The sequence below is a fragment of the Uranotaenia lowii genome, chromosome 2 (assembly GCF_029784155.1).
Source record: "Uranotaenia lowii strain MFRU-FL chromosome 2, ASM2978415v1, whole genome shotgun sequence".
NCBI classification, from domain to species: domain Eukaryota; kingdom Metazoa; phylum Arthropoda; class Insecta; order Diptera; family Culicidae; genus Uranotaenia; species Uranotaenia lowii.
In genome coordinates, this window is record NC_073692.1 from 387,194,868 (window position 1) to 387,218,919 (window position 24,052).

Sequence of the window (24,052 nt, forward strand, 5' to 3'; positions counted from 1 at the left end):
GAATCCTTCATTGCAGTGTGTGTTTTGACTTCTGCAGCATCTTGCATCTTTGATTGAACAATTATTAATAGAGTGTCGGCGAAAGTCTTTCTTCTATATTGAGTTATTTTCTGTGAGTCAAATTGTTGGATTATTGTAAGGTAAGATAAAATACGATACAATTAAGGATCTGTTACACCTTAAAATTTTTTATCTCTAAGTGAATCTGATTTCCCTAACCTGTTCCGTTCGATTTGGATTAATTTTTTTCATGTTGAGATTTTATAATTTTTGGTGATATTCCTTAAAGACTGCGATGTTATTTCACCTCCATGGTGATATTTGAAAATACCATATGCATTTAGTTTTTTGTGTTTGCTTCCTTAGTAATTAACAGAGCTCTTTTGATGATTCCTGTTTTTTTATTCATCTTGTACCTACCTAATTATAATCCTTTTTTCAGGAAAAATGAAGAGTCCTGGTTTTCAGTGTTTACTTATGACTGGTAAGTAATATAGAAATATGTATATAATGTGTTTTACTTTTGTCTTTGTATTTAAAAAATGCAATACATCGCTTTAAAACCTTATTTTATCCAATATTGCTTTGAAACAAGACCAATAGTCTGTCTAGTTCAGTGAGAGAACGCAGTTTTTTTTGGAAATAATTAAGCATTCTTCTTTGATAAGCAAAACATTATCAGGAAACTGTGTTGTGAGGCATACAGGAATTTGAAATCGTGATTTGCAGCCATTTCCCTCAAAGAGGTTGACGATTTCTCAAAATTTGGCGTTCGAGTGATTTTTAAATAGTGTTTTTTTTTATGAATAAATCTTCATTTTGGGGCTTATTCTGCGACTCGAGTGACGTGATTCTGATGAGATCTGAAGACCAATAATGGCTCTTCCGAACGAAAATTTCGCGGCTTTCGAGCCCCTTTGTTTGAAAAACATGTGGTACCATCCTTATTTCGTACCCTTTTTTTCATATTGTTGATGTTCGGATAAGAAAAGAATCAACATTGCAGCCATTCTCTAGTGTAGCAGCTTGAAGCTAAAATATTTCATATTTTATTAATTAAGAGTCAGCTGAAAACTTACGTTTAGTTTTTTTCTACTCGGGCTCTCACACTTGCTCGCGCTTGTTTGGATCAGCGAATGACTATCGCTTTTTATTTTCCGTCCGGGACCTTAGTTTTAGGAACATAATTGTTAGGATAACTAATTTAGAATATAAATTTACTACTTACGATTTACAATACAGTTGTTTGATTATAATTAAAGCTGATTGAAATCGTCCTGAACCTGGTTTGTAGGTTAATTTCCTCGTACATGCCCTGTGTGTTTTTAATTAAATTTAGCAAACAATTTCGTCAGCGGATTTTATACTCACTGTTTCACCTTTTAGAGGTTTGAACTGTCGCCACTTATCCAGGCACTCTCCGTCGATTCGCTGGTCCCAATCGCAACCCGCTCGTCTCGGGTCTTGCATGAGCATCTTTCCTAACACCGTAAATAAAGCCAACAGGCCGATTGGATCGAACAGCGACATGACCGTGCTATTCTTTGGTGGTTCTGCTTCTGTAGCCGCTGCGTTTGTGGGTACCGCAAAGGAAAACACGTCGTTCTGTGTGTTCCACATGATGCCGAGAACTCGTTCGTAATCCATCACCTTGTCTTGGTTCAAATGGATTGACTCTCTGGAGCCACCCACTCCCAAACTTTGAAGAACAGCTAAAGAATTAGACGTCCAGTTGGTGATCTCGAATCCACCTTTCGAGTGGATGTAACGTACGGGTAACGTATACTCTGCACCGCTCGATGGCTTCCTCTTCGGTGTCGGAGCTGTCGTAGTAGTCATCGACATTCAGGTTCTTGACGTATTGCGCCAAGCATGGAGAACTGGCAGCGCCGAAGGTGGCCACGTCCATGACGAAAACGGTAGGATGATCGTCTTGCGGGAACTGGAAGAGAAACCTTTGCGCCTGCTTGTCTACGTGTCTAATCCTGAGCTGATGGTATATCTCTTTGATGTCACCGCCCACAGCAACTCGTCGCTCTCGAAATTTGCTGATGACTGCCGGAAGTGATGTCAATAGATCGAGGCCTTTGAGCAGATAAGAATTGAGAGAAACACTCTGTGATTTGGCATACTAAACGTACCTTATGAGGTTTCTTAGGGTTTAGCACGACATTAAGAGGAAGATACCACACGGAAGAAGGATTGGTACTCTTCAGCTCTTCTGCCGTGGCCTTATGACAGTAGCCTTTGGCCAGGTAGTATTCAATCTGCTGGTTCACGTTCTGTTTCATATGCGGCTCTCGTTGAAAACGTTGTTCCAGGCTCTTCAGTCGGTTCAGCGCCATCGGATAGCTATCTGTAATAACAGGCTCCTGTTTCCAAAGTAGTCCCGTTTCGAAGCGGTCTCCTACTCGGACAGTTGTTGACTCAAGCGTATCACGGGCCCTCCGGATTTCCTCCGATTCTTTGGGGTTGCCTTGTGCTACATGAAGCTCTTCTTGAGCGTACTGCTCCGCCATCTGATCGTTAAGCTGACGATTGTTTAAGCTTTGAACAAAATGATGGTTCAAATAGTGATGCTGCTGCTACTCCAGTCTCGAATCAGGACCGTAGATTGCCCAACCCAGCGCTGAACGTACAACTATCAGTTCTCCCGGGACACCAACCTTGGACTCCAGAGACGCGAATAGATGTAGGTTGTCGAGGCCTATAGGAACTCTGGGAACTTCCATTTTGGGACTTGACAAAGGAACTCCGTCTAAATCGATGCTTCTGTAACAGGTCCTATGTAGAGGCAGGTTCAATTCTCGGACAGTGTGGGCAGACGACATCATAAGCTTTCTACGAGAATCCACGGTAGATATCAGCAGGTCGAATTTCCTCGAACTATCTTCATTTCGCTTAACATTTCCTGTCCACACGATGGCCAGGGGTTCCGGAGTTCCCTCGACGCCCAACGAATCTGCTAGAGAGCTCTCAACAAGTGTTTTTGAAGCTCCCTCGTCCAGGAACGCCAAAGTTTGAACCGCCTTTCCTCCATGATGAAGATTACGGACCGATCGACATTATGATGTGGGTTGCACTCCGCCACGGTAACGTTAACTGCTTCCTCGTTCCTGTGCAGCAGCGTGTGGTGATTTCCTTTGCAGCTCTGTATCTCGCACCGTACTTTGAAAGTGCACTTCATCTTCCCATGCCATGGACACACAGACAAATGTTGCACAGCTAGAGTCTATCGACCAATTTTTGACAATCCAATTGACAATGGAATTGACGAAAAATCGTCACAGAACCTTAGTTTGTGGTCTGTACGATTGCACAGCGGGCAGGGTTTTCTCGTTCTCGCCGGCATCGTATTCTGCACGACCGGAAACACTTTAGTGTCGTGGGCATTCACGCGCGCCTTCCTTTTGAACATTCGCCGTCCTTCCGCAACCACAGTGTTCTGCTCCCCGTTGAAGTCAGCCACCTCAGAAACTTCCGACACGATTCCTTTCATGAAATCGGCAAACGTAAGAAGAGGAAGATCAGTCCTACATCTCTTGAAGCGTACCCAATCCATTGATAATCGGATGGCAGCTTATCGACGAGTTCCGCTACCAGCATGGGGTTGCTCAAGTGGTCGTGTAGCTTGGCCGCAACAAGGTGATCACATAACTGCTTTACCGTGATCCCGAAGTACCTTGTCCACTCGAGGGGCTTGTACCTTCCGCATTTTAGTCATCAGTGACTTCAACAGCTTTACCGGATTACCGAACAGTTGACGCAGATCTTCGATGACCTCAGGCACCGACTCAGGCATGAGCAATCGGCTTTGGACTGCTTCCTTGGGTAGTCCTTGAAGGCTGTTATGAAGTCTCTTAAAATTGTCGGTATTGGTGTATTCACACGCCTCCGTGATGTATTTGAAGCAGCTGATGAATTGGGGCCCCACCTCTGGCTCGCCTCGAAAAGTAGGAAGATGTTTGGATGCAGCTTGTCGTGCAGCCAACTGTTCTTTAGTCGGCCCTGAACTAACACTACAAGCTCGTCCTAACGAGTTACGTTCTTCCTAAACAACGCCTGTTCAAGCTTTTTCGATTCGAATGCTTCCGGCTCCTGTTGCGATCCATTTGCCTTCAAATAGTGCTCTAACAGCTCTTTGAAACGATGGTCGGTGTCCACGTTCTTTTTCTTCTTCGCTTTTCTTCCGTGTTTGCGTCAGTGTCCAATACCGCTCTGTTCCGAATCTGTCTCGCCCTGCCGTTCCTCCAACGCGTTACACACAGTGAGAGGAAAACTCCTTGGCGCTGCTGCTGGTTTCTTGGGGTAAGCGCCGCGGAGATCTTCTTGCGTCTCTACCCACGACTTCGTCTTCGCAGAACCAATATCCGGATCGCTGTCCTCTTCGTCGCTCTCAAACTCCTGACTCAGATCGGCTTTCATTTTCCGGAACTGGTCGCGCAGCTGCTTCAAGCAGCTGCCGGATCAAGAAGTCCTTTTGGTCCGCTAATTGCTGTTCTAGTTGCAGCTTCTCCTGGCGAAGTTTCTCCTCCTGCATCCAATCTCTCCCATTTACAAGCGTCTGTCGTGCAGTATTTTTCCTCCTGCCGCAGTCGATTCTTGTTCGAGAAGGCTCAGAGCTTCTTGAATCGATGGCCGACCTTCTCGAAGCTCCGTTCCGACATCGCTTTTCGCACTTCCCGTCTGTTTGGAAACGTTCTTTTTAATTTTTTTCCTTATTTTTGGAACGTGTAACAAATTACTGCATTCCGTGCAGTTCCATGGCACACTCTTCACTGCATCGGTAACTCCCGCGCATCGATAGTGGCTCCAAAAGCTACAGATGTCGCATTGGACCATGTCATCTTCACTGTCGGCTTCCTCGCAATACATGCAGTGCGATTGTTGACCAATTTCTCCACATTCCTTCCATTCCAGCGCGCTCAACAGGTGGTTCTCGACGCCAACTGGTACATAAAAAAACTTAACTTATGCTGGATTTATCCGTTGAACAATTTAAAATAAATTGTGGAAGAAAACATCGATGATTTTCAATCATTTAAATAGGTATATTATAACAACATACTGATACTATTCTTGTATCTCTACTCAAAACATTTCCAATGATGAATCGAATTTCAAACAAAAAATCTTGAACTAGATACAGAAATGAAAACAGAAATATCATTTTGATTTGGATGATATGGAACCAGAATTTCAGGAATGAGTAAAATCTCATTTAAAATTTAATGTAAAGAACTAAGTTTCAATCAACCAGTGAGAAAATTTTGAAAAATTGTAGCAGAATTCTGAACCTGGGATTAGTTTTTGAGGTTTTGGCATCAGTGCTAAGTCAACCCAGCAAACATGTAATATCGTATCAGAAATGTTAACTTAAGTGATTTGACGTTTACAATGGTGTTGCGATTCGCAATTTCAACTGCGTAGTGAAAAGATCAGCGTGGTTGAGAGAATTCCGAAGGGTGACATTCAAATCCACTTAGGCGACTTCAACGCAAAGATTGGCTCCGATAATCAGGACTTTGAGCGCATCATGGGGCGCCATGGTCTAGGACAGATGAGCGAAAACGGAGAGCTGTTTGTAGAATTTTGTGGCAACAACACCATGTGATCGGTGGATCGCTCTTCTCCCATCGACCAGCATATAAGGCCACTTGGGCACCTCGTCCTTGGCGAGATACGACTGAGAGTTGCGCGTGTCCAACGGCGCGAGGAGAAAGTCGGGTGTCGATACGACGTCCGCCGGTTGGATAATCCAGAGGTTAAAAGGGCATACGTTGAACAGCTAGAATCCCGAACCTCGGAGCTGCCGACAGACGGAACAGTCGAAGAATAGTGGTGTGGAATCAAGAATGCCTTTATCACGACGAGAAATGGTACTCTCGGTAAAGTTTGTGGAAGACGAAGTGAATGGATGTCGGATGAAACCTGGAGGATGATCGATGATCGGAGAAAGGCGAAAGTCGGAATTGAGCAGGCATGTACCGGGTCAGCCAAAGCAGCCGCCCGCTTACGATATGCGGAACTGGAAAAGGCAGTTAAACGAGCTTGTAGACGAGACAAGAGAGCCTGGACAAACTCCCTAGCCGAAGAGGGAGAAAGAGCCGCCGCCATTGGAGATATCCGATTAATATATGATATTTCTCGCCGCCTTAGTGGTGCAAGGACTTATGCAAGAATGCCGCTGAAAGACCGAGCAGGTCAGCTGCTGACAGATCGAACAGATCAGCTCAAGCGTTGGACTGAGCATTTTGAACAATTTCCGAGTTACAAATAGCGATGGCCAACGAAACCCGCAGCTCGAGGCGCCCACAGTAAGTCGCATTAATGGCGTCAACTCGGAAGCGCCCTCGCTGGCTGAAATAGAAGCTATCAAGGACATGAAATCCAACAAAGAGCCTGGAATCGATTGCATTCCTGCTGAAATGCTCAAAGCCGACCCTGCCTTGTCAGCACAAATGTCGCACCGTCTTTTCGCTGACATTTGGGATACTGCAACATTCTCGGCTGACTGGATACAGGGTATCCTCTTAAAGGTCCCGAAGAAAGGAGACCTAACAGAGTGCGGTAACTGGCGTGGCATTACTTTGATCTGTACAACCCTCAAACTACTCTGCAAAGTGATCCTACACTACACTCCGACGGCAACAAGCTGGATTCCGATCCGGACGATCTTGTGTTGACCACATCACAACGCTACGAATAATACTGGAACAAATCAACGAATTCCAGGACTCTCTTCTGCTGGTGTTCGTTGATTTCGAAAAAACACCGACTGAACCACGAAAACATCTGGGCTGCTCTTAGACGACGAGTTGTCCCAGAGAAACTAGTCCATCTCATCGAAGCACAGTACGAGGCATTTTCGTGTCTTGTCCGAACCGACGGTGCCTTGTCCGAACCAATCCCGGTAACTGCTGGAGTGAGGCAGGGATGTATTTTGTCACCGCTGCTTTTTCTCATCGTAATGGATGAGATCTTGACTGGATCGATTGACTGTAGACCAGACCGAGGATTGCCGTGGAATCCTTCAAACATGGAGCAACTGAACGACCTTTACCTGGCAGACGATATTGTTTTGCTCGCCTAAACACAACAAGACATGCAGAGCAAACTCGATGACCTCACCGAAAGCTCCAAGGCAGCAGGTCTCAAAATCAATGTCGGAAAGACCAAGTCGATGGAAATCAACACAGAAAATCGTTCCAATTTCGTGGTAGCTGGACAACAGGTTGAGACAGTGGAGTGCTTCCAGTATCTTGGTAGCCAGATTACGCCTGATGGTGGTACCAAGAAGGACATCGAAACCCGGATCAGAAAAGCCCGACTTGCGTTTGCGAGTCTCCGAAATATCTGGCGGTCACGCCAGATCTCTCTACGAACTAAGATCCGAATCTTCAACTCAAACGTCAAATCCGTATTGCTGTACTTGGTGCACATATGCGGTGACGACGCGAAAACTGCAAGTTTTTGTGAATCGCTGCCTGCGGAACATCATCCGCGATTGGTGGCCTGGCAACTGGATCTCAAACGTTGAACTTCATCGCCGGTGTCATCAAAAGGCGCTAAAAATCTAGATTCGGGAACGTAAGTGGAGATGGATTGGGCACACGCTGCGAAGAGATGAAAACGAGATTTGCAGAGAGGCGCTTGACTGGAATCCAGAAGGGCATCGAAGAAGAGGCAGGCCCAAAAGCTCGTGGCGGCGAAGTATAGCCGCTGAAATCCGCACAGTTGACGAGAACCTTGGCTGGCAGCAAGTGAAGGCGCTGGCTCCGGATCGTTAGCAGTGAAGATCTTTTATCTCAGCCCTATGCGTCGGTCAATCGGCGCCGGGCCCTTAGGTAGGTAGGTAGGTAGGTAGTGAAAAGATCGTATAAAATGTCGTCTGAAGTCAGTTTAAATCTGATATGATAGAAAGTTCGCCATTTTTGTAAATTTTGAAATGATTTTTCTTCCGCGGGGACTTCAAATAAGGAAATCATCGTCATGTTCTCTCTGCAACCAGCAGTGCATCCAGATGGCTAAAAATCAGATGGGAATTGAGTAATATTGTTCAATCAGAGAACGGGAAAATATTGTCATTGGCAACGATTAAAAGGCTATGAAAGCCAAATCTTGCGCTCACTTACATTATTCCGTTATGTTGTTGACCTAAAAATCGTCAAAATCTAAAAAAAAACATTCTATACTACCTAGTAGAATTGGTGCAAAATTTTTTAACATTCTCCGTGGTTTAACGACAGTTACATTGTCAACTAACTTAAAGTCAAGACTCATTTCAGCGGTAAGCGATAAAGTTTTAGGTTTTTTCGGTAAATCGTTTGTAAAATTTAAAGTTGGTAGTGTCTATCACTGACAAAAATGTCTATAAATTCATTATTTAAAGCGTCTCATATTGATTTTAAAAGATTTTTTCTTAATGAAGTCATTTTCGAAGTATCACACCCATTGTGAAGCACATTGACTGTATTGTTTTATCGGTGTATTCTCCCAGAGCAAAAATGAGCATCTACGACAGTCTCGGTGCAACAGCCAGCCAAGTGAGTCTCGGCACTAGACCCACGGTTCGGTGGGTGATCTGATTTGTTATGTGTGACGTATGTGTGTCTTTTACAAGTAAGAAATCGTTTTTCATAATTTATCGAACCTTTAAAAGAGATCACCCACTAGAAAAACAAAACACGTGGAATTCAAAAACGGAGTGGAACGACCAGTGTTACCAGAATAGTAGGTTGTGAATATTCTTTGCATCAAAATTAAGAGTGTAAATTCATTTAAAAGCAGGCGAGTTGAGAGGACAGCCTGAAAATGCGTGTTGGGGGGACCACATGAATAGAACCAGCGAGTTGAGACGTTAGCTGTGGAGTAAATAATGCGGGTTGAGAGGACAGCCTTGAAATGCGTGTTGGGATGCCCACATGAAAGAAAATACAGCATGTTGAGAGGACAGCTGTAACAAGGCGAGTTGAGAGGACAGCCTAGAAATGCGTGTTGGGAGGACCGCATAAAAAACAGCGCGTTGAGAAATAAGCTGTAATAGTAATAAGGCGAGTCAGGAGAACAGCCTGGAAATGCGTGTTGGGAGGACCGCATGAATAGAAAAACAGAGTGTTGAGAGGACAGCTATGGAAGAAATAAGGCGAGTTGAGAGGAACGCATGAAAAAAAAAACAGCGTGTTGAGAGGATAGCTGTAGTAGTAACAAGGCTAGTCAAGAGGACAGTCGTGAAAGGCATAAGTCATGATGAGAGGACAGTTGTAGTAGTAAAAAGTGCTGCCTTGAAATGCGTGTTGGAAGGACCGCATGTAGAAAAAACTGCGCGTTTAGAGGTCATCAGTAATGGTAAAAAAGAAATCCTTAAAATAGAAAAAAAACAGCATGTAGAGACGACAGCTGTGGGAGTGGGGTGGCCTAAAACTGCATAATGTCTGGGAATCTGGGGGCTCAGCTACAAAATGGTAGTTAGACCAAGCCCACCAATGCACAGTGGGGATTTTCGAGCCAAAAAAGGTACCCAATTCAGGCAAGAACGCCTTGCATGAAAAAACAACCATTCTTTATGTAAAAAAACACGAGGAATCGAATGGTCTACACCGCTTTCTGATAAAATGACTCTTAACGTCTCATTTTGCCCGATTCCCCCTATTTTTTTGGGTGTAAAGTAATAATTCCGATTGTAGCCATCTACCTTGCAACCAAAAAGTCATACAAACCATACCTATTTATGTAAAAATGTCAGCTGAATCGTTTTGTGTACTCCAATTTTTGTTTTTACTACGACAAGTGCCTCATTTTGCCTCTTTTCCCCTAAATTTACGAATTTTTTCAAAGAAATGCAGCCAAACAAAGTGTAATCCAACAATTTTTCATCACGAATGATCATTTTTGGTAGATTTATTTATATTCTAGCTAATTGCGTTATTTTTTGTACTAGAATGACTATAAATGGTTAAATATCCCCAACCTCCCCTAGCTTTTTTAAATTTATGCATAAATTTCACTGTAACAATCGAGTGATTCACATCCCAAATGCAAAAACCGAGTGATTTAGTGTAAAATTTGTCGCTGAATCGAGTGGTGTACACCGCTTAGTGCTCAGCTTACGAGAATGGCCGCAATCACCCCGATTTCCCCTAAAATCGAGCGATATGTGGAAAAAAATCATTATAACAAATGGCAATATATCATAAAATGCACAAAAATGATTGAAACAGGTGTAAAACTTGTTGCTGAATCGAATGATGTACACCGCTTAGCGTTCAGTTGACGAGAAGAGCCTCAATCACCCCGATTTCCCCTAAATTCATTAAATTTCTTTGAAAAATACACTGTTACAAACGAGAATTTTAATTTAACAGATACAATAACATTGAATCGGGTGTAAAACTTATTGCTGAATCGAATGATGTACACCGCTTAGCGTTCAGTTGACGAGAACAGTCACAACCACCCCAATTTCCCCTAAATTTATGCAGTTTCTTGGAAAAAAACCTTGTAACAAACGAAAATGCAAATGAACAGTTGAGAAAAACATTGAATCAGGTGGATAACTTATCTCTGAATCGAATGAAGAACACCGCTTAGCACTGAGTTTACAAGAAAAGTCTCATTTTCCCCAATTTATCTTAAATTCATTCATAAACTCATACAATATGAACCAAAAAATCGTAGTAACAAATGAGAAAGCATCGAAAAAGGTACAAAAACATTAAATCATATGTGAAACTAACTGTTGAATAAAATAATGGACACCGCTTAAATTCTGTTGATGAATAAAGTCCTATTTGACTCAATTTCCCCTAAATACTTTCAATTTAAGAAAAAAATTTTTGTAACTTTCGAGAATGCATCAGAAAGTGCACAGAAATAACTGAACCATGTGAAAAACTAATTGTTGAACAGAAATATGTACACTGCTGAACGTTCAGATGAAGAAAAAAGCCTGGATCACCCCCTTTTCCCCTAAATTTGAAAAATATTTTGCTGAATTGATAATTGATATTGGTTTTAACATGATGAGGCTCTTCTCATCGATTCGACAGTAATACTCAAATTCACTCGTTTGTTACAATTTTTTCTCGAAGAAATTATATGAATTTAGGGGAAATTGGGGTGGTTGTGACTCTTCTCGTCAACTTCACCATAGCAGTGTACATCATTTGATTCAGCAATAAGTTTTACACCCGATTCAATGTTTTTTGTATCGATTAAATTGAATTCTCGTTTCTAACAGTGTATTTTTCAAAGAAATTTAATGAATTTAGGGGAAATCGGGGTGATTGGGGCTCAACTGAACGCTAAGCGGTGTACATCATTCGATTCAGCAACAAGTTTTACACCTGTTTCAATCATTTTTGTGCATTTTATGATATATTGTCATTTGTTATAATGATTTTTTTCCACAAATCGCTCGATTTTAGGGGAAATCGGGGTGATTGCGGCCATTCTCGTAAGCTGAGCACTAAGCGGTGTACACCACTCGATTCAGTGACAAATTTTACACTAAATCACTTGGTTTTTGCATTTGGTATGTGAATCGCTCGTTTGTTACAGTGAAATTTATGCATACATTTAAAAAAGCTAGGGGAGGTTGGGGATATTTAGCCATTTATATTCATTCTAGTACAAAAAAGTGACGTGATTTGCTAGAATATGAATAAATCTACCAAAAATGATCATTCGTGATGAAAAACTGCTGGATTACAGTTTGTTTGACTGCATTTCTTTGAAAAAATTCTTAAATTTAGGGGAAAAGAGGCAAAATGAGCCACTTGTCGTAGTAAAAACAAAAATTGGAGTACACCAATCGATTCAGCTGGCATTTTTACATAAATAAGTATGGTTTGTATGACTTTTTGGTTGCAAGGTAGATGGCTACAATCGGAATTATAACTTTGCACCTAAAAAAATAGGGGAAATCGGGCAAAATGAGACGTTAAGAGCCATTTTATCAGAAAGCGGTGCAGACCATTCTATTCTTCGTGTTTTTTTGCATAAGAAATGATAGCTTTGCAAAATTTAGAATAGTTTAGGCGATCGTCACAGAAATAGGTACCTTTTTTTGATCAAAAATCCCCACAGTGCAATGGTTGCTAAACCTTGAATCGAGTACATTCAGCAACATATCTATCAACCCATCATCGCACCAACAGTCGCTAACTTGATTCGAGAAATATTATGTGTATAGCACCAAACCGAATAGCGACAGTTTTACTAGCGACACTTTTTACTAGCGAGATTCTTGTCATTCGCTGGTTTGTTATTAATTTTCAGTCCAGTAGGCGAATTCCATGTAGTGCACAAACATTGTTTTTGTTATTTACTGTTGATTTTCCTTAGGCTATCAATTACATACTGCAAGTCTCCTAGGAAACTCGCGATACGTCGTTATGATTTTCAACATCGCGACGTATGCGTCGTGTCGCTAGTAGGCAAAGCTGCTATGATTATTAGCGTTCATATTTTGGTTTATATCTGCATGTATAATAGCATTCGAGCAGTAGGTTGTTACAGGATGCGTTTATGTAGCAACCCGGTAGCAACGCAGCCGGTCGTCGCCTTCAGAAAATAAACAAACGCAAATATCAACCTGGATGGCAACAATGAGTGCGAAAATCAGTAAATAGATAAAAACGCAACCAATCAAACCATCTAAAATACCGACCGAAATAGCAACGCCCGGTGGGCTTGGTCTTAAGGATGTGGAAAACAAACTTTTGTATGGGCCCTACTTAAAAAATCATTTTTAGAGGTTTCGCAAACGCGATCTTTGAGAAAAGTCAACTTTTTAAAGATTTTTTGAAAATTTTGTTAGAGTTAAATACTAACCGTAAAAAATTAAAAATGAACCAAATTTGTATCAAAATTGAGAATCAGCAAGATCATTTTTGTTCCAATTTTTTTATTCAACTATGTGTAGATGTGTAGACCGCACCCCCCCCCCCCCTCCGCTTATATGCTTACGTTATTAGTGAACAGCTCCATAGTTGATGGAAAAATCCGAAAGATTTAGGTTTGTTTAACACTGAAACAGAAGTTTCTATAAATCAAGTGTTAAAGTAACACTGCCGGTTGCACCTTCAAGAAATATACACTCTCGAACAATAAATCTCCCAGTTCAGCTGAAATCTGATAAATCTTAACCACAATTAATTTTAAATCAATTTAGCGGTGGCAATGATCTTCTGTTTGATTCACTTGCTTCCCCCAACTTTGGCATCGGATCACGTGTCATAGGGTAAGTAGGCTAGCTTCGGTCTTGTTTGCTAATATTTTTTATTGCAACTGTTAACACCATCCCTAGTTGGGAGCCTTTGCCCTACTTCCTTGCTGAACATTCCCGGAGCAGAATTATAAGTTAGATGGAAAACTGCAGATACCGGCCGGAATGATAAGTGTACCGAGTTCGGGTCGACCGCAAGAAAAAGCGGTTGGTAGGAAAACACCCCGTAGCGGCCAATCAAAGCCCCATAATGTAGGAGGAGTTTACCGACCCATACCGCACAATCCCGAGGAGATGTTCCGTGGAATCTCAACTCTACTCGACTAGACCCAGAAGCTGCGGTAACTATATCGTTGCATCGCATCCATGTGGTGAAAAGCATACATCTGTTCTCCAAACGTGTGCATTTCACATGAGGCAAACCTTACCTACAGGATATGCGAAACCGGCATCAGAGAAGAAGACTGGCAGGGAGCGTACAGAAAAAACACAGAAAGAATCCCATAAAAAGAAATGCCAATATACACACACCCGAGAAGGATCCGGGAGCTGCTGGGAAAATCTCTATTGCGGAACGAAAGTAAAAAGATTTTCATTATCCCAGGGTTATGTTTGCTCAATGAATTAATTGCTGTGGTTTCATCGGGAGGAAAGTGAACTCTACTAGCTATTGGTACCTATACCTACTAGTCGAACTTGCCGTTGTTGGTTTTCGCTAAAGTATTGAGGTTTTGGATATCAATGAAATGGCAAAGACCTCCCCCGGTTGAAAGCAGGAAGGTCATTCTACAGATTCCTTTTTTTATCTTTCTTCAACAGTCCTGCTGCAGGAGGTAGCAGGAAAAAATAAATGCTAGGAGTGAATCAGTGAATTAAAATTTATAGACTCAATAAGCTCTGGTGATGAGGGTTGTGGTGTAATTACTGATGTCCAAGAATGTACTTTAGTAAATTATCAACGTTTGACATGACGTTTTTCAAAGATTTCGTTTTGAAGTGAATTTTTCAACCAAAGAGGGCAGGTAGAATTTTTCTTAGAGACAACATTTTTATCAACACTTTTCAAAATTCCTCCTAGTAAAGCCGATTGTTTTGTAAGACTTTTAAGTCTCTTATGAAACCTAAATTAGCTCTAGTAGCCTGCTTTAAAATTTTAAAATTTACTTGGGCCGTTTCGTTTACGTTTTAATAAAATAAAATTTATCAATTGCAAATTTTACTCATTGCTTTTAAGTCAAACGAAGTCAACAATAAAATTTTCAGCACCATGAAAACGTACCTTTGTTATTTTTGAAGGCAGCTTTTTGAGGGGTTTCAACTGTAACAAATAAAACAGTGGCTCCAGAGAGGGCAGCAGAAGTTTAAATCTTAATATATTCGAAAATTATATGTATTCAAGTGTAAATATTAGCGTTTTTCAAGAGATAACAGAGTTTAAAAAATAACTAATGTTTATTAAAAGCTACTATACAAATTTTCTTGTTAAAATTTTTCTTAAAAACATCTATCCTTACAGACGTTTCCTTTGAAGCCGATTTCACGAAACTCTCAAGAGTCAAAAAAGGAAAAATATGCAATGTACAGTTGCGTTCAATAAAGAAGCAGCGAGAAGCAGCGTGAAAAGGGAAATTTGAGATTGCTTCACAAAATTCGCTGTATTTTTGACAATTTTTTTTTGAAATAAAAAAAAAATGTAAAAATATTAGATCTAATTATATTAATCAAGTTTCATCAAAATCGATTGACGGAATAATGAGATTCATTAACGACCAACAGGCGATTTCATTCATTTTTGGACGGATGTTTGTATAGAAAATATCGTAATCAATGTTTTTTAGATTTTTCTTTCACAAAACCAAACATTTTCATCAAACATGTTGGTCATTGATAAAAACCTCCAGAAACAACCTGCCAAAAAAATTATATACGAAATTTAATCATATTATATTCGCTCTTTCGTTAGAATCTCTTCTTAACAGAATATATTCTGTTTCTAATCAAAGCAGGAATGAATTTTCTATCAATTTTCTTTATTTTAAGTGGTTAATTTTAGAATTGTTAAAGAAAAATCTGATAAAAAAAATATCACGATATCTTCCATACAAACATGCGTCAAAAAAAATCGCATGTTGGACAATAATGAACCAAATTTTCAAACAGGTCTAATTTTTTCTCGTGTCAATAGATTTTGATGAAATTCGGCCTGGGACTAGATCAAACTTTTTTTCATCTTTTGGTCAAATTTCAAGTATTTTCAATGAAAATTGTCGAAAATACAGCGAATTTTGTGAAACAATTGAAGCGAGTGCGCTGTTTCACGTGATTTCATTATTTTTTGAAAGCAACTGAGATATTCAATTGAAATAGGAAAAAAATATTTTTTCTTCTGATTTTAAGTATTATTATTTCTGATGTGAGATCCATTTTTTAAACATAGGCTGCCAATGAAATAAAAGCTTTGGCTTTGAAACTTCAAACCATTCACTTTTTTCCGTTTTTTATATCTTGTTTATTTTAGCATTTCCTATAAACTAGCCAAACATAACATGTTATTTTAAATCTGAAAACTTTTTCTACTCTATGCTATCACATATCCATCGAATCAAAAGATGTTCAAAAAGTTCTTGAAGTGTTTTTCAAAAATATATCTATTATTCCAACGTTGTTCGCGTATTCGTCTCTTAAAATCATTTAACCGGTCAATGTTCGTTTTCCCGTGATAGTTAAGGTTATATGCCATAGCTTCAACTGTTATCCAGAGTCCAGCCTTAAGTTTGCAACTGGTTTCACCGATTACTATAGAAATTAATTCCTCTGGATCATGAACAAAAATTTTTATTCGATTTTGAATAATCTCTTCTAAATAATTCCAAATTATTTTAGCATGATGGCAAAGTTTAATTCTATGGAACTATGTCATTAAAAACTGTGAAAGTGCAGTTTTGCTATCACTTGAAATACATTTTTTTGAAAAATTGTCAAAATTCGTTATTGATATTTTTCTGTTTTATTTTTCACTTTCAATGATTAAAACATTACAACTGTTTAAAACATCTATCTTCTTTGTATTTTATTCTTATGCAGAAAGCATGGGGTCTTGAAATTTCACTTTTTTTAATCTTCGTACTCCGTATTGGATTTTAGAATTTCATTTTCAACTTTGTTCTTCTATATTTTCAATGTTTTCAGATGAATTTAGGGTTTTTTTTAACGATTTCTTTATTTGAAATGGCTCATACCTTTAGGTTTTAAGGAGCCAAAATCGATTTTGGTTGTTTACAATTGTTTGCTTAACTTAACACTTTGTGAGAGAAGAAAGGAAGATAGAAAGGGTTATTAAGTTTTGATTTAATAGTATTTCTTATATTCATTTGCAATTTTGCCAAGATTCCAAGTAAAAATTTATGCCATCTTTAATTCCAAACTTTATGACCCAAAGCTAAGCACTGACATGAGACAATATTTCAATCCAACTTTGAATCCTTATTACTTATGTCTAAATTTGACTTGAAAGTGAAAATACCTGTGATTTAATAATTATCGAATCTATTCATGACAATTATAATCATGATTATCAATAAGAAAAGTTACAATCACTTACGATATTTCAACCATTGATCTATTTGGACATTCTGATGTAAAATTAAATTTAAACCTCAGAAAATCCTTATTCCATGATTCCCAATTACTGAGATTCAAATCTTTGTTTAATTTTAGAATTCTAATGTTGAAAATTCGATTCAATTATTTATTTTGAGTTTTTTTTTATGATTTATTTGGTATATTTTCTTAAATAAAATTTAGTTTTCGCATTTGTCAAATATGTTTAAATTTTGTTTTTACTATCCGACTATTTTTCTTCGAGGATGATTTGGTCAACAATGTCGATTTTAGGATCAATATTGCATTCAGAAGCCATTTACTTTAGTATTACTTGTAGAAAGTTTACGCTGATACTCCGTTTTTTGTGGTGATTGTTTTCTTTCGATTAAAATCTCACATTTGTAAAATGTTAACAATAAGAAATGAACATTCAAGCTTTGAAGGAACTTTTCCGGAGTTTTTTCAGTTATTTTTTTCAATGTGATAAGGAGTTAGTAAATCGTTTTTTACTGTTATAAAATATTATTTCAGGGTATTAAATAGCTGGTTCTGGGCAGTTCAATGATTTTAAGGTTATTTTCATGTATGAAAATTCAACCCAGACGCTTATTTTAATAAAATAATGACTTTCAAACTGCCAAAAGTTGACTTTTAGTTTTACAGGGATCATTAAATGAATCGAATTAAAATTTTCATGAGGAACACGATACCGGAGGATCGTATTGACTCCCTTTTGCTTCCTAATTTTTCACAATTTAAACAGAAAAACTATATTTTGGGAAGAATGACAGCTTGCTGTTAAATTCCTTGAAAAAAAAAAAAACAGAAAAACTATAATACAAGCTTACTATCAACGTCTACGATTAATTATTTTCATCTCCGATTGGTTCCTGAACATGATTCAACAAATTTTATACAGCTTCTAGTTTATCTGTGATGTTTTAAACAGAAATTGACTTAACCTCCTTGTTTTGTAATATAAAACTTATTAGAAGAATTTAAGGTTAGAAGTAACGATAATCTGGGTACCATTTGGAAGACAATGTAGTCATCCTGTATCGTGTTCTTCATGAAAATTTTGATTCAATTTTTCAAATCACTATTTTTTAACTATTCCGCGCAAAAAGACACCCCAAAAGTCATCTTTTGGACTTTGAAGGCCATTATTTTCTTAAAATATTCGTCTGCGGTGGATTTTTATGCAGTAAAATTACTCTAAAACACTTTAAACTGGCTAGAAACAGCTAAAAATATCCTGAAATATTATTTCATAGCAGTAAGAAACGGTTTTGTAACTCTTCTTTGTTAAAAGAACGTTTGAAAGACAGCTTACAGGTGGATGAACTGCAAAATAGGGCCAACACTAGACCTTTGAAAAAAACCAACATTCACTTCGAAAAAATGAGTTTCGTCATGAATTTTTCAAGTAATACTGATAAGTTGCAGTTATTTTGTTCAGGGGCTTCTGAATGGCTTCTGAATGCAATATTGATCCTATAATCGACATTATTGACCAAATAATCCCCTTTTTCGGGGTTTTAAATCAAAACATTATTTCAAAGCTAACCTATCTCTACTTTGTACTGATGGATGTTCTGAATGGTGTAAGTCATCAGTTTGGTGAGGTTATGGGAATCGTTGTTCTTATATTGTTTAATACATTATATGCTGTGTGATCTCTTTTTTTTAAATATGTATTTACACTAATGAAAAAAAGTAACTGGAAATTAAGAGTTACAACTTCAATTTCCAATCACAGTTTATTTTAAATATGAGAGTGAGAGAATTTTGGAAAAATGAAAAATTTGTTGTCCTAAACCAAATTAATCATAATTGTGATCTTCCGATAAAAAAAAAAAATAAAGGACAAATTTTAGCGCGCAATATGTAAGTTTTGTCATTTTGCTATCCAATTCTGGTTTGTGGCAATCTTTTGTAGATATTTAGTTAAAGTTTTGGCACATTGGTGCCTTATGAATCGTTTTCCATTACACTTTAGTTTTGAAACATAAAATAGTGGCTCCAGAGAGTGCTTAGCTTTGCTTAGCTTAACTTGTTTGACTACTCATATCCACCTTAAATAGTCAAAACCGAAATACTGTTATCAATTAATTGGGCATTTCAAATCTCACGATTGTTGGCGTGGCTTAGTGGAACAATTCCACATCGCTAACGGTTGCTTTTCCGTGATTGATTGAGGCCATCAGTTTTGGCCAAAGTCCAAAAGAGTGGTGCTTGCAGTACATTCTCAATGCACAATACTTCCTGATTATAGCATAAACCTGAACTAATCAATCCAGACAATGATTTAAATTGTTGATACAAATTATCGATTTGCTTCATATTGTCACAAAGGGTTCATTTTTAATCAAGGACGAGTGAAGTGACTAAAAGCTTTAAAACACTCGCTTGAAATATTATGCAATTTTAAACTATCATCCTTTATCAACGCTGGTAACTCACTAAAACTACTAATTTTAATGCAAAAAAGTTTAAATTTTTCACGATTTTTATCATTATAACATTACTGTTCAAGAACTGTTAACTGTATTTTCTGGACTAAAAATTAAGATGAGGATTCGTTTAAGATAGCTTTTTTTCTCAAAACTGTTTCGAAAGAAGGAACTATTGAAAGGGTCTTCTAAAAAGTGAAATAACTTTGCACTCCAAATTGAAACGATATACCGAAAAAATACGGTAATAAGTGAACTTTTTTTTTATATGCAATGTCAGGAGGATGTTCAAAACTGTTAACTTAATTGTTTGGAAGTTAAAAACTGTTTAAATCCGGTAGGAAATTGATTATATTTAAACTTCGATATGTTCAAATAAGTTGAATTTATCTTCATTATGGATGGTTTAAAATTTAAATCTAAATCATCGTTGTATCGGATATCAGATAAATGTTCAATTAGAGATACAGTTTTACAGTTTCTTTTTAGTTACGGAGGTTTCAAATTGGTTATTGAATAAAAAAGAATACTTAGCTTGTATATTTTTTGCTGCAGAATCAAGGATCTTCTACCGGAATCAGCAAAGAGACCAGATTTTTCTTAGAGTTAAAAGAATCCGTCCCTATTTCTCCATTATTTATCATTGGCTTGATATATATACACTTGATTTTTCAATTCTTCTTCTTCCTTTCGCCTGTTGATATGTCCACAAACTCGAAAGCACTGAAATGTTTGATTATTTTTCAATATTCTTGAAAAGTTTAGGAACAGTATAGAAAATATACGAGAAATTTTAGGAGTTTGAAAATTTATCGTCAGTTGTTTCCGCCGACAATTATGATCTTTCCTAAATAGTGTCTCCAGAGAGTAAATCGATATCTTTATCTTTTTTTATCTTTTTTTTTCCAATTGGAGCAGGAAAGCATCGAAACGAAATATGTTTTCTTTACAAATTTTTCATTTTGAAAAACAATATAATGGCACCAGAGGGCGGAGTTAATCGTTTCCGAAGTAAATCCGAGAAGGTTTAAATGGTGTCGAAATAGATTTCTATTTATGATTTATAAAGGGTGTTGAATGTTTTTTTAAATTGATATCATACAGAATTGATTACAAATTGAGTAAGTTTTAAATTTTGGAAATCTTTTTCTGCATTTATTAGTTTGATTCGAAAAAAATATAATTTTTGAACCATGCTTTGAAGTTGATATATTTTTTAAAAATTGCTTCCAATCGCAGTTAAAATTGCACATTTTAATTGTATATTCGATATTTTTCATTCATTATTTTATAAAAAAAGACTTTATTACCTTATTTCTAATTCTGGATTAAGAATCAAAAATTTGATTCGTAAATTCAAATTTTAGATTTGAATTCTGGATTTGGAATTGAAAAAAACAAATTCTTTAAGATTTTTTTTAAACAAAGGAGAAGTATAGATCTGAACTGAGATTGTTCAATTAAAATTTTTCTTTAAACAATTATCAATCTTAACCCGATATTCTAGTTGAGAATATTGAGTTAAAATCTTGATAATTTGAAAAGAAAAAAAAACACAAAAATCTCAGATATTACCGAAATTCAATAAATTTTAGATCTACATACGCAGCAATTGTTAAGAAGAAGCCGTAAGAAGTGTTCATATAGTACAGTCGGTCAAAAAATGGTCCGTACAGTATTTATATCAACACCGAAATATCCATTAAAGTTTCTTTTTGCATCATTATTGGAACTCAAATGTTTTCATTCAGTGTAAAAAAAGTCTCTAGAAAGAAAAGTTCTCTTTTCAGATCTTTAATCTCTGGATCTTAAGATATGTTGAACATACTACATCTACATAGGAAAAATAAAGGGAAATTGATTCCTCAGATTACAACCAAATTTTATGGGATTGTTTTAGCGTAGTTTCAATCATTGCTGATAATTTTGAACTTATTTGAACAATTTTCTGATCAACTGTTTTATGTTTTTATGTTTAAAAATCTCTTTTTTCATCAGATGTACCTACTTTTATATTTTTAACATCTTTTCTATTTGGTACGTACATACTTTTCTATTTTGAAATTTGACTGACTGTATGTTTATTTCAAGTCATATCAAGTCAAGTAATGAGCAGAAACTGTCAAACATTAGAATGCATGCCATCTTTTGATTTTGAATTTTGTTACTTGATTAAATAGGTTAAAACTGAAAAGTGGCTCCAGAGACTTCTCGCTTACACTTTCAATGATAAAGTGGATTTTGAAATAATTCTTTAACAAAACTTAATAATGAGATTTAACCGTTTAGAATCTTAATGCTAGTGTTTAACCTTTCCAACAGTGCTAAATTTCAGCATATTCATTAGCTTGGGAGAAGCTGCAATTCTGGGCGAAATTCCTCAGCAAAAACTTCTACACCCGAAGGAACAACAACAACCGGCAATAACCCAGCAGCAGCAAACTTTCCGCATCAAACCCTCCAACCTGGAGGTGCACCTGGGCGAGGAAGTGGTTCTGCGGTGCGAAATCGATCACCGAGCCGGGCAGGTGCAGTGGACCAAGGACGGATTCGCGCTCGGATTCACCGATGAAATTGTGGGCTTCCCGCGTTACTCACTGAACCAAAACCACAACGATGGGGTGTACAATCTGCGCATTACCAATGCCTCGTTCGACGATTCGGCCGACTACCAGTGCCAGGTGGGGCCCACCAAGGGCATCAAACCGATCCGGGCTGGGGCCAAGGTGACCGTTTTGGGTAAGTTCCATTCATAAGCTGCGAATACAGAATGAATTTAGAAAATTGATCACCTATATTCAGATCGATTGATATTTGGTGTTATATTCTTTTTTCATCCAGGTTCTACTAAAGCCCATCACGGAATTCATCACCGTAACTAGGATGTTGCTGGTTGCGAAGGTCATAAATAAAATTTCAAATAAAAAAACAGCGATTAACAGATAATCCGTAGCAAAGTAGTACATTTAAAATATCCCGGTTCGAAATCGAAACATCGTCAATTTTTCATTCAACATATCGTACATTAAGTATATGATAATGCAGCTACAAAAGTAAAAAAAAAGAAAATCGCACAAACCCCTGTATTCAAAGCCACACACAAGCACACGCAGCCATACCACCCTCAAATATCAATTCAATACCGATGATGACAGATACCACATTCGGTTGATTGTAACGAAAAAAAAAGGGTTTTTCGAAAATCCTCCTACATAATAAATTAATTAAACATCTCAACACTTTTCAGCCTCCAGGCAGCTGAAAGGCAAGTAATTAAACCGTTGCTGTTGCTTGTGATGGTCAATCCAGCCGGCCCTGTGTTCTCGGGAGCAATTATTTTGGGTTAATTATTTTTTGCGCTTCTGATGCCGTTTCATCTGTCGACAAAGCCTTTTATGTGAAAGCTGTTCGAGATTCGAAGTGTGCAGTGCTTGTTTGAGTGGGTGGACACAGTATTATGAATCCTATTATTTGTTTGTTAACTTTTTGGGTTGATACTTTTGTGATCAAACTCACAATCAATCACAAACTCTGAAAAAAAGAATAAAAACCATAAAACTAGCCTCAAGCAAAGTATCAGAGCCACAGGACTTAGACAACAACCTATAGAACTTAATCATAAGTTCAATTTCGACACAGCGTTTAATTAAGACAGAGTTAATCAAGAAGGAAAACGAGAAACAGCTGAAACATTACTCATAAAACTAAAGAAAGGCAGAACAGTCAACATCAAACAAGCTTCGATTGTAATTTTTAAAATAAACAGCTAAATTATCAAGAAACTAACAATACAATTCATAAGTGCAAAATATAAGGGTGAAATTATTATGTCAAGAAAATGTTGTGTTATTTCTATGTTTTTCTGTTATTTTATATAGTTTTTTTCTTATAAAGGCTGAACAATGTTAAAAAATTCTGTTTATATTTGATTTGAAATTCACCGAAAAGTATGAACCGAAAAACTTAACAACAACCGGCGGTGATCAAAGCTCGATTACATTATTTTTTGATTGATCGTGTTCTAATGATAGTGATGAAATAAGTTGTAGGATAGGTATGTGCCAATGTGACAAACTGTTTATTTATAAAAGGATTTTTCTTTAGAAACTATGTAGCTGTTTGATTCCTTGGGCGAATAAAATTCGCCCTTATTGAGAAAATAAAAGTAAGAACTACTGCCTATTATACTATGACTGTCTGTGTAGACATAATCCGAAAAATTCTATGGTTTTCTTTATTCAAGCTTAGAGCTGGATTAAGCATCCCATTTTTTTCAGCACGAAGCAAATCAGTAGCATTCAAATCACGTTTTTAATTTTCCTTTGTTCTATTTGATAAAAATCGCTTTGTTGTTGAATACAAACAAAAATCCATATGAGTTTTTGTTTTGAGGAATATGTGAAAAATGGTAAGTGTTCTATTCTTCGAAATTCCGTCATTTTTATCATTTTTGTCATTTTTGTCATTTTTGTCATTTTTGTCATTTTTGTCATTTTTGTCATTTTTGTCATTTTTGTCATTTTTGTCATTTTTGTCATTTTTGTCATTTTTGTCATTTTTGTCATTTTTGTCATTTTTGTCATTTTTGTCATTTTTGTCATTTTTGTCATTTTTGTCATTTTTGTCATTTTTGTCATTTTTGTCATTTTTGTCATTTTTGTCATTTTTGTCATTTTTATCATTTTTGTCATTTTTGTCATTTTTGTCACTTTTGTCATTTTTGTCATTTTTGTCATTTTTGTCATTTTTGTCATTTTTGTCATTTTTG

General features: G+C 37.3%; 1 protein-coding gene across 1 annotated transcript; it reads left to right on the top strand.

Annotated features, from left to right (window-relative positions):
* Positions 1-2: 2 nt before the first annotated feature.
* On the top strand, positions 3-23,474 carry LOC129748262 (irregular chiasm C-roughest protein-like). Its single transcript, XM_055742802.1, has 4 exons — positions 3-140; positions 443-484; positions 21,607-22,023; positions 22,126-23,474. The coding sequence occupies exons 2-4, from the start codon at positions 448-450 to the stop codon at positions 22,164-22,166; spliced, it is 495 nt and encodes a 164-aa protein (XP_055598777.1). The 5' UTR covers positions 3-140; positions 443-447; the 3' UTR covers positions 22,167-23,474.
* The last annotated feature ends 578 nt before the right edge of the window (positions 23,475-24,052 follow it).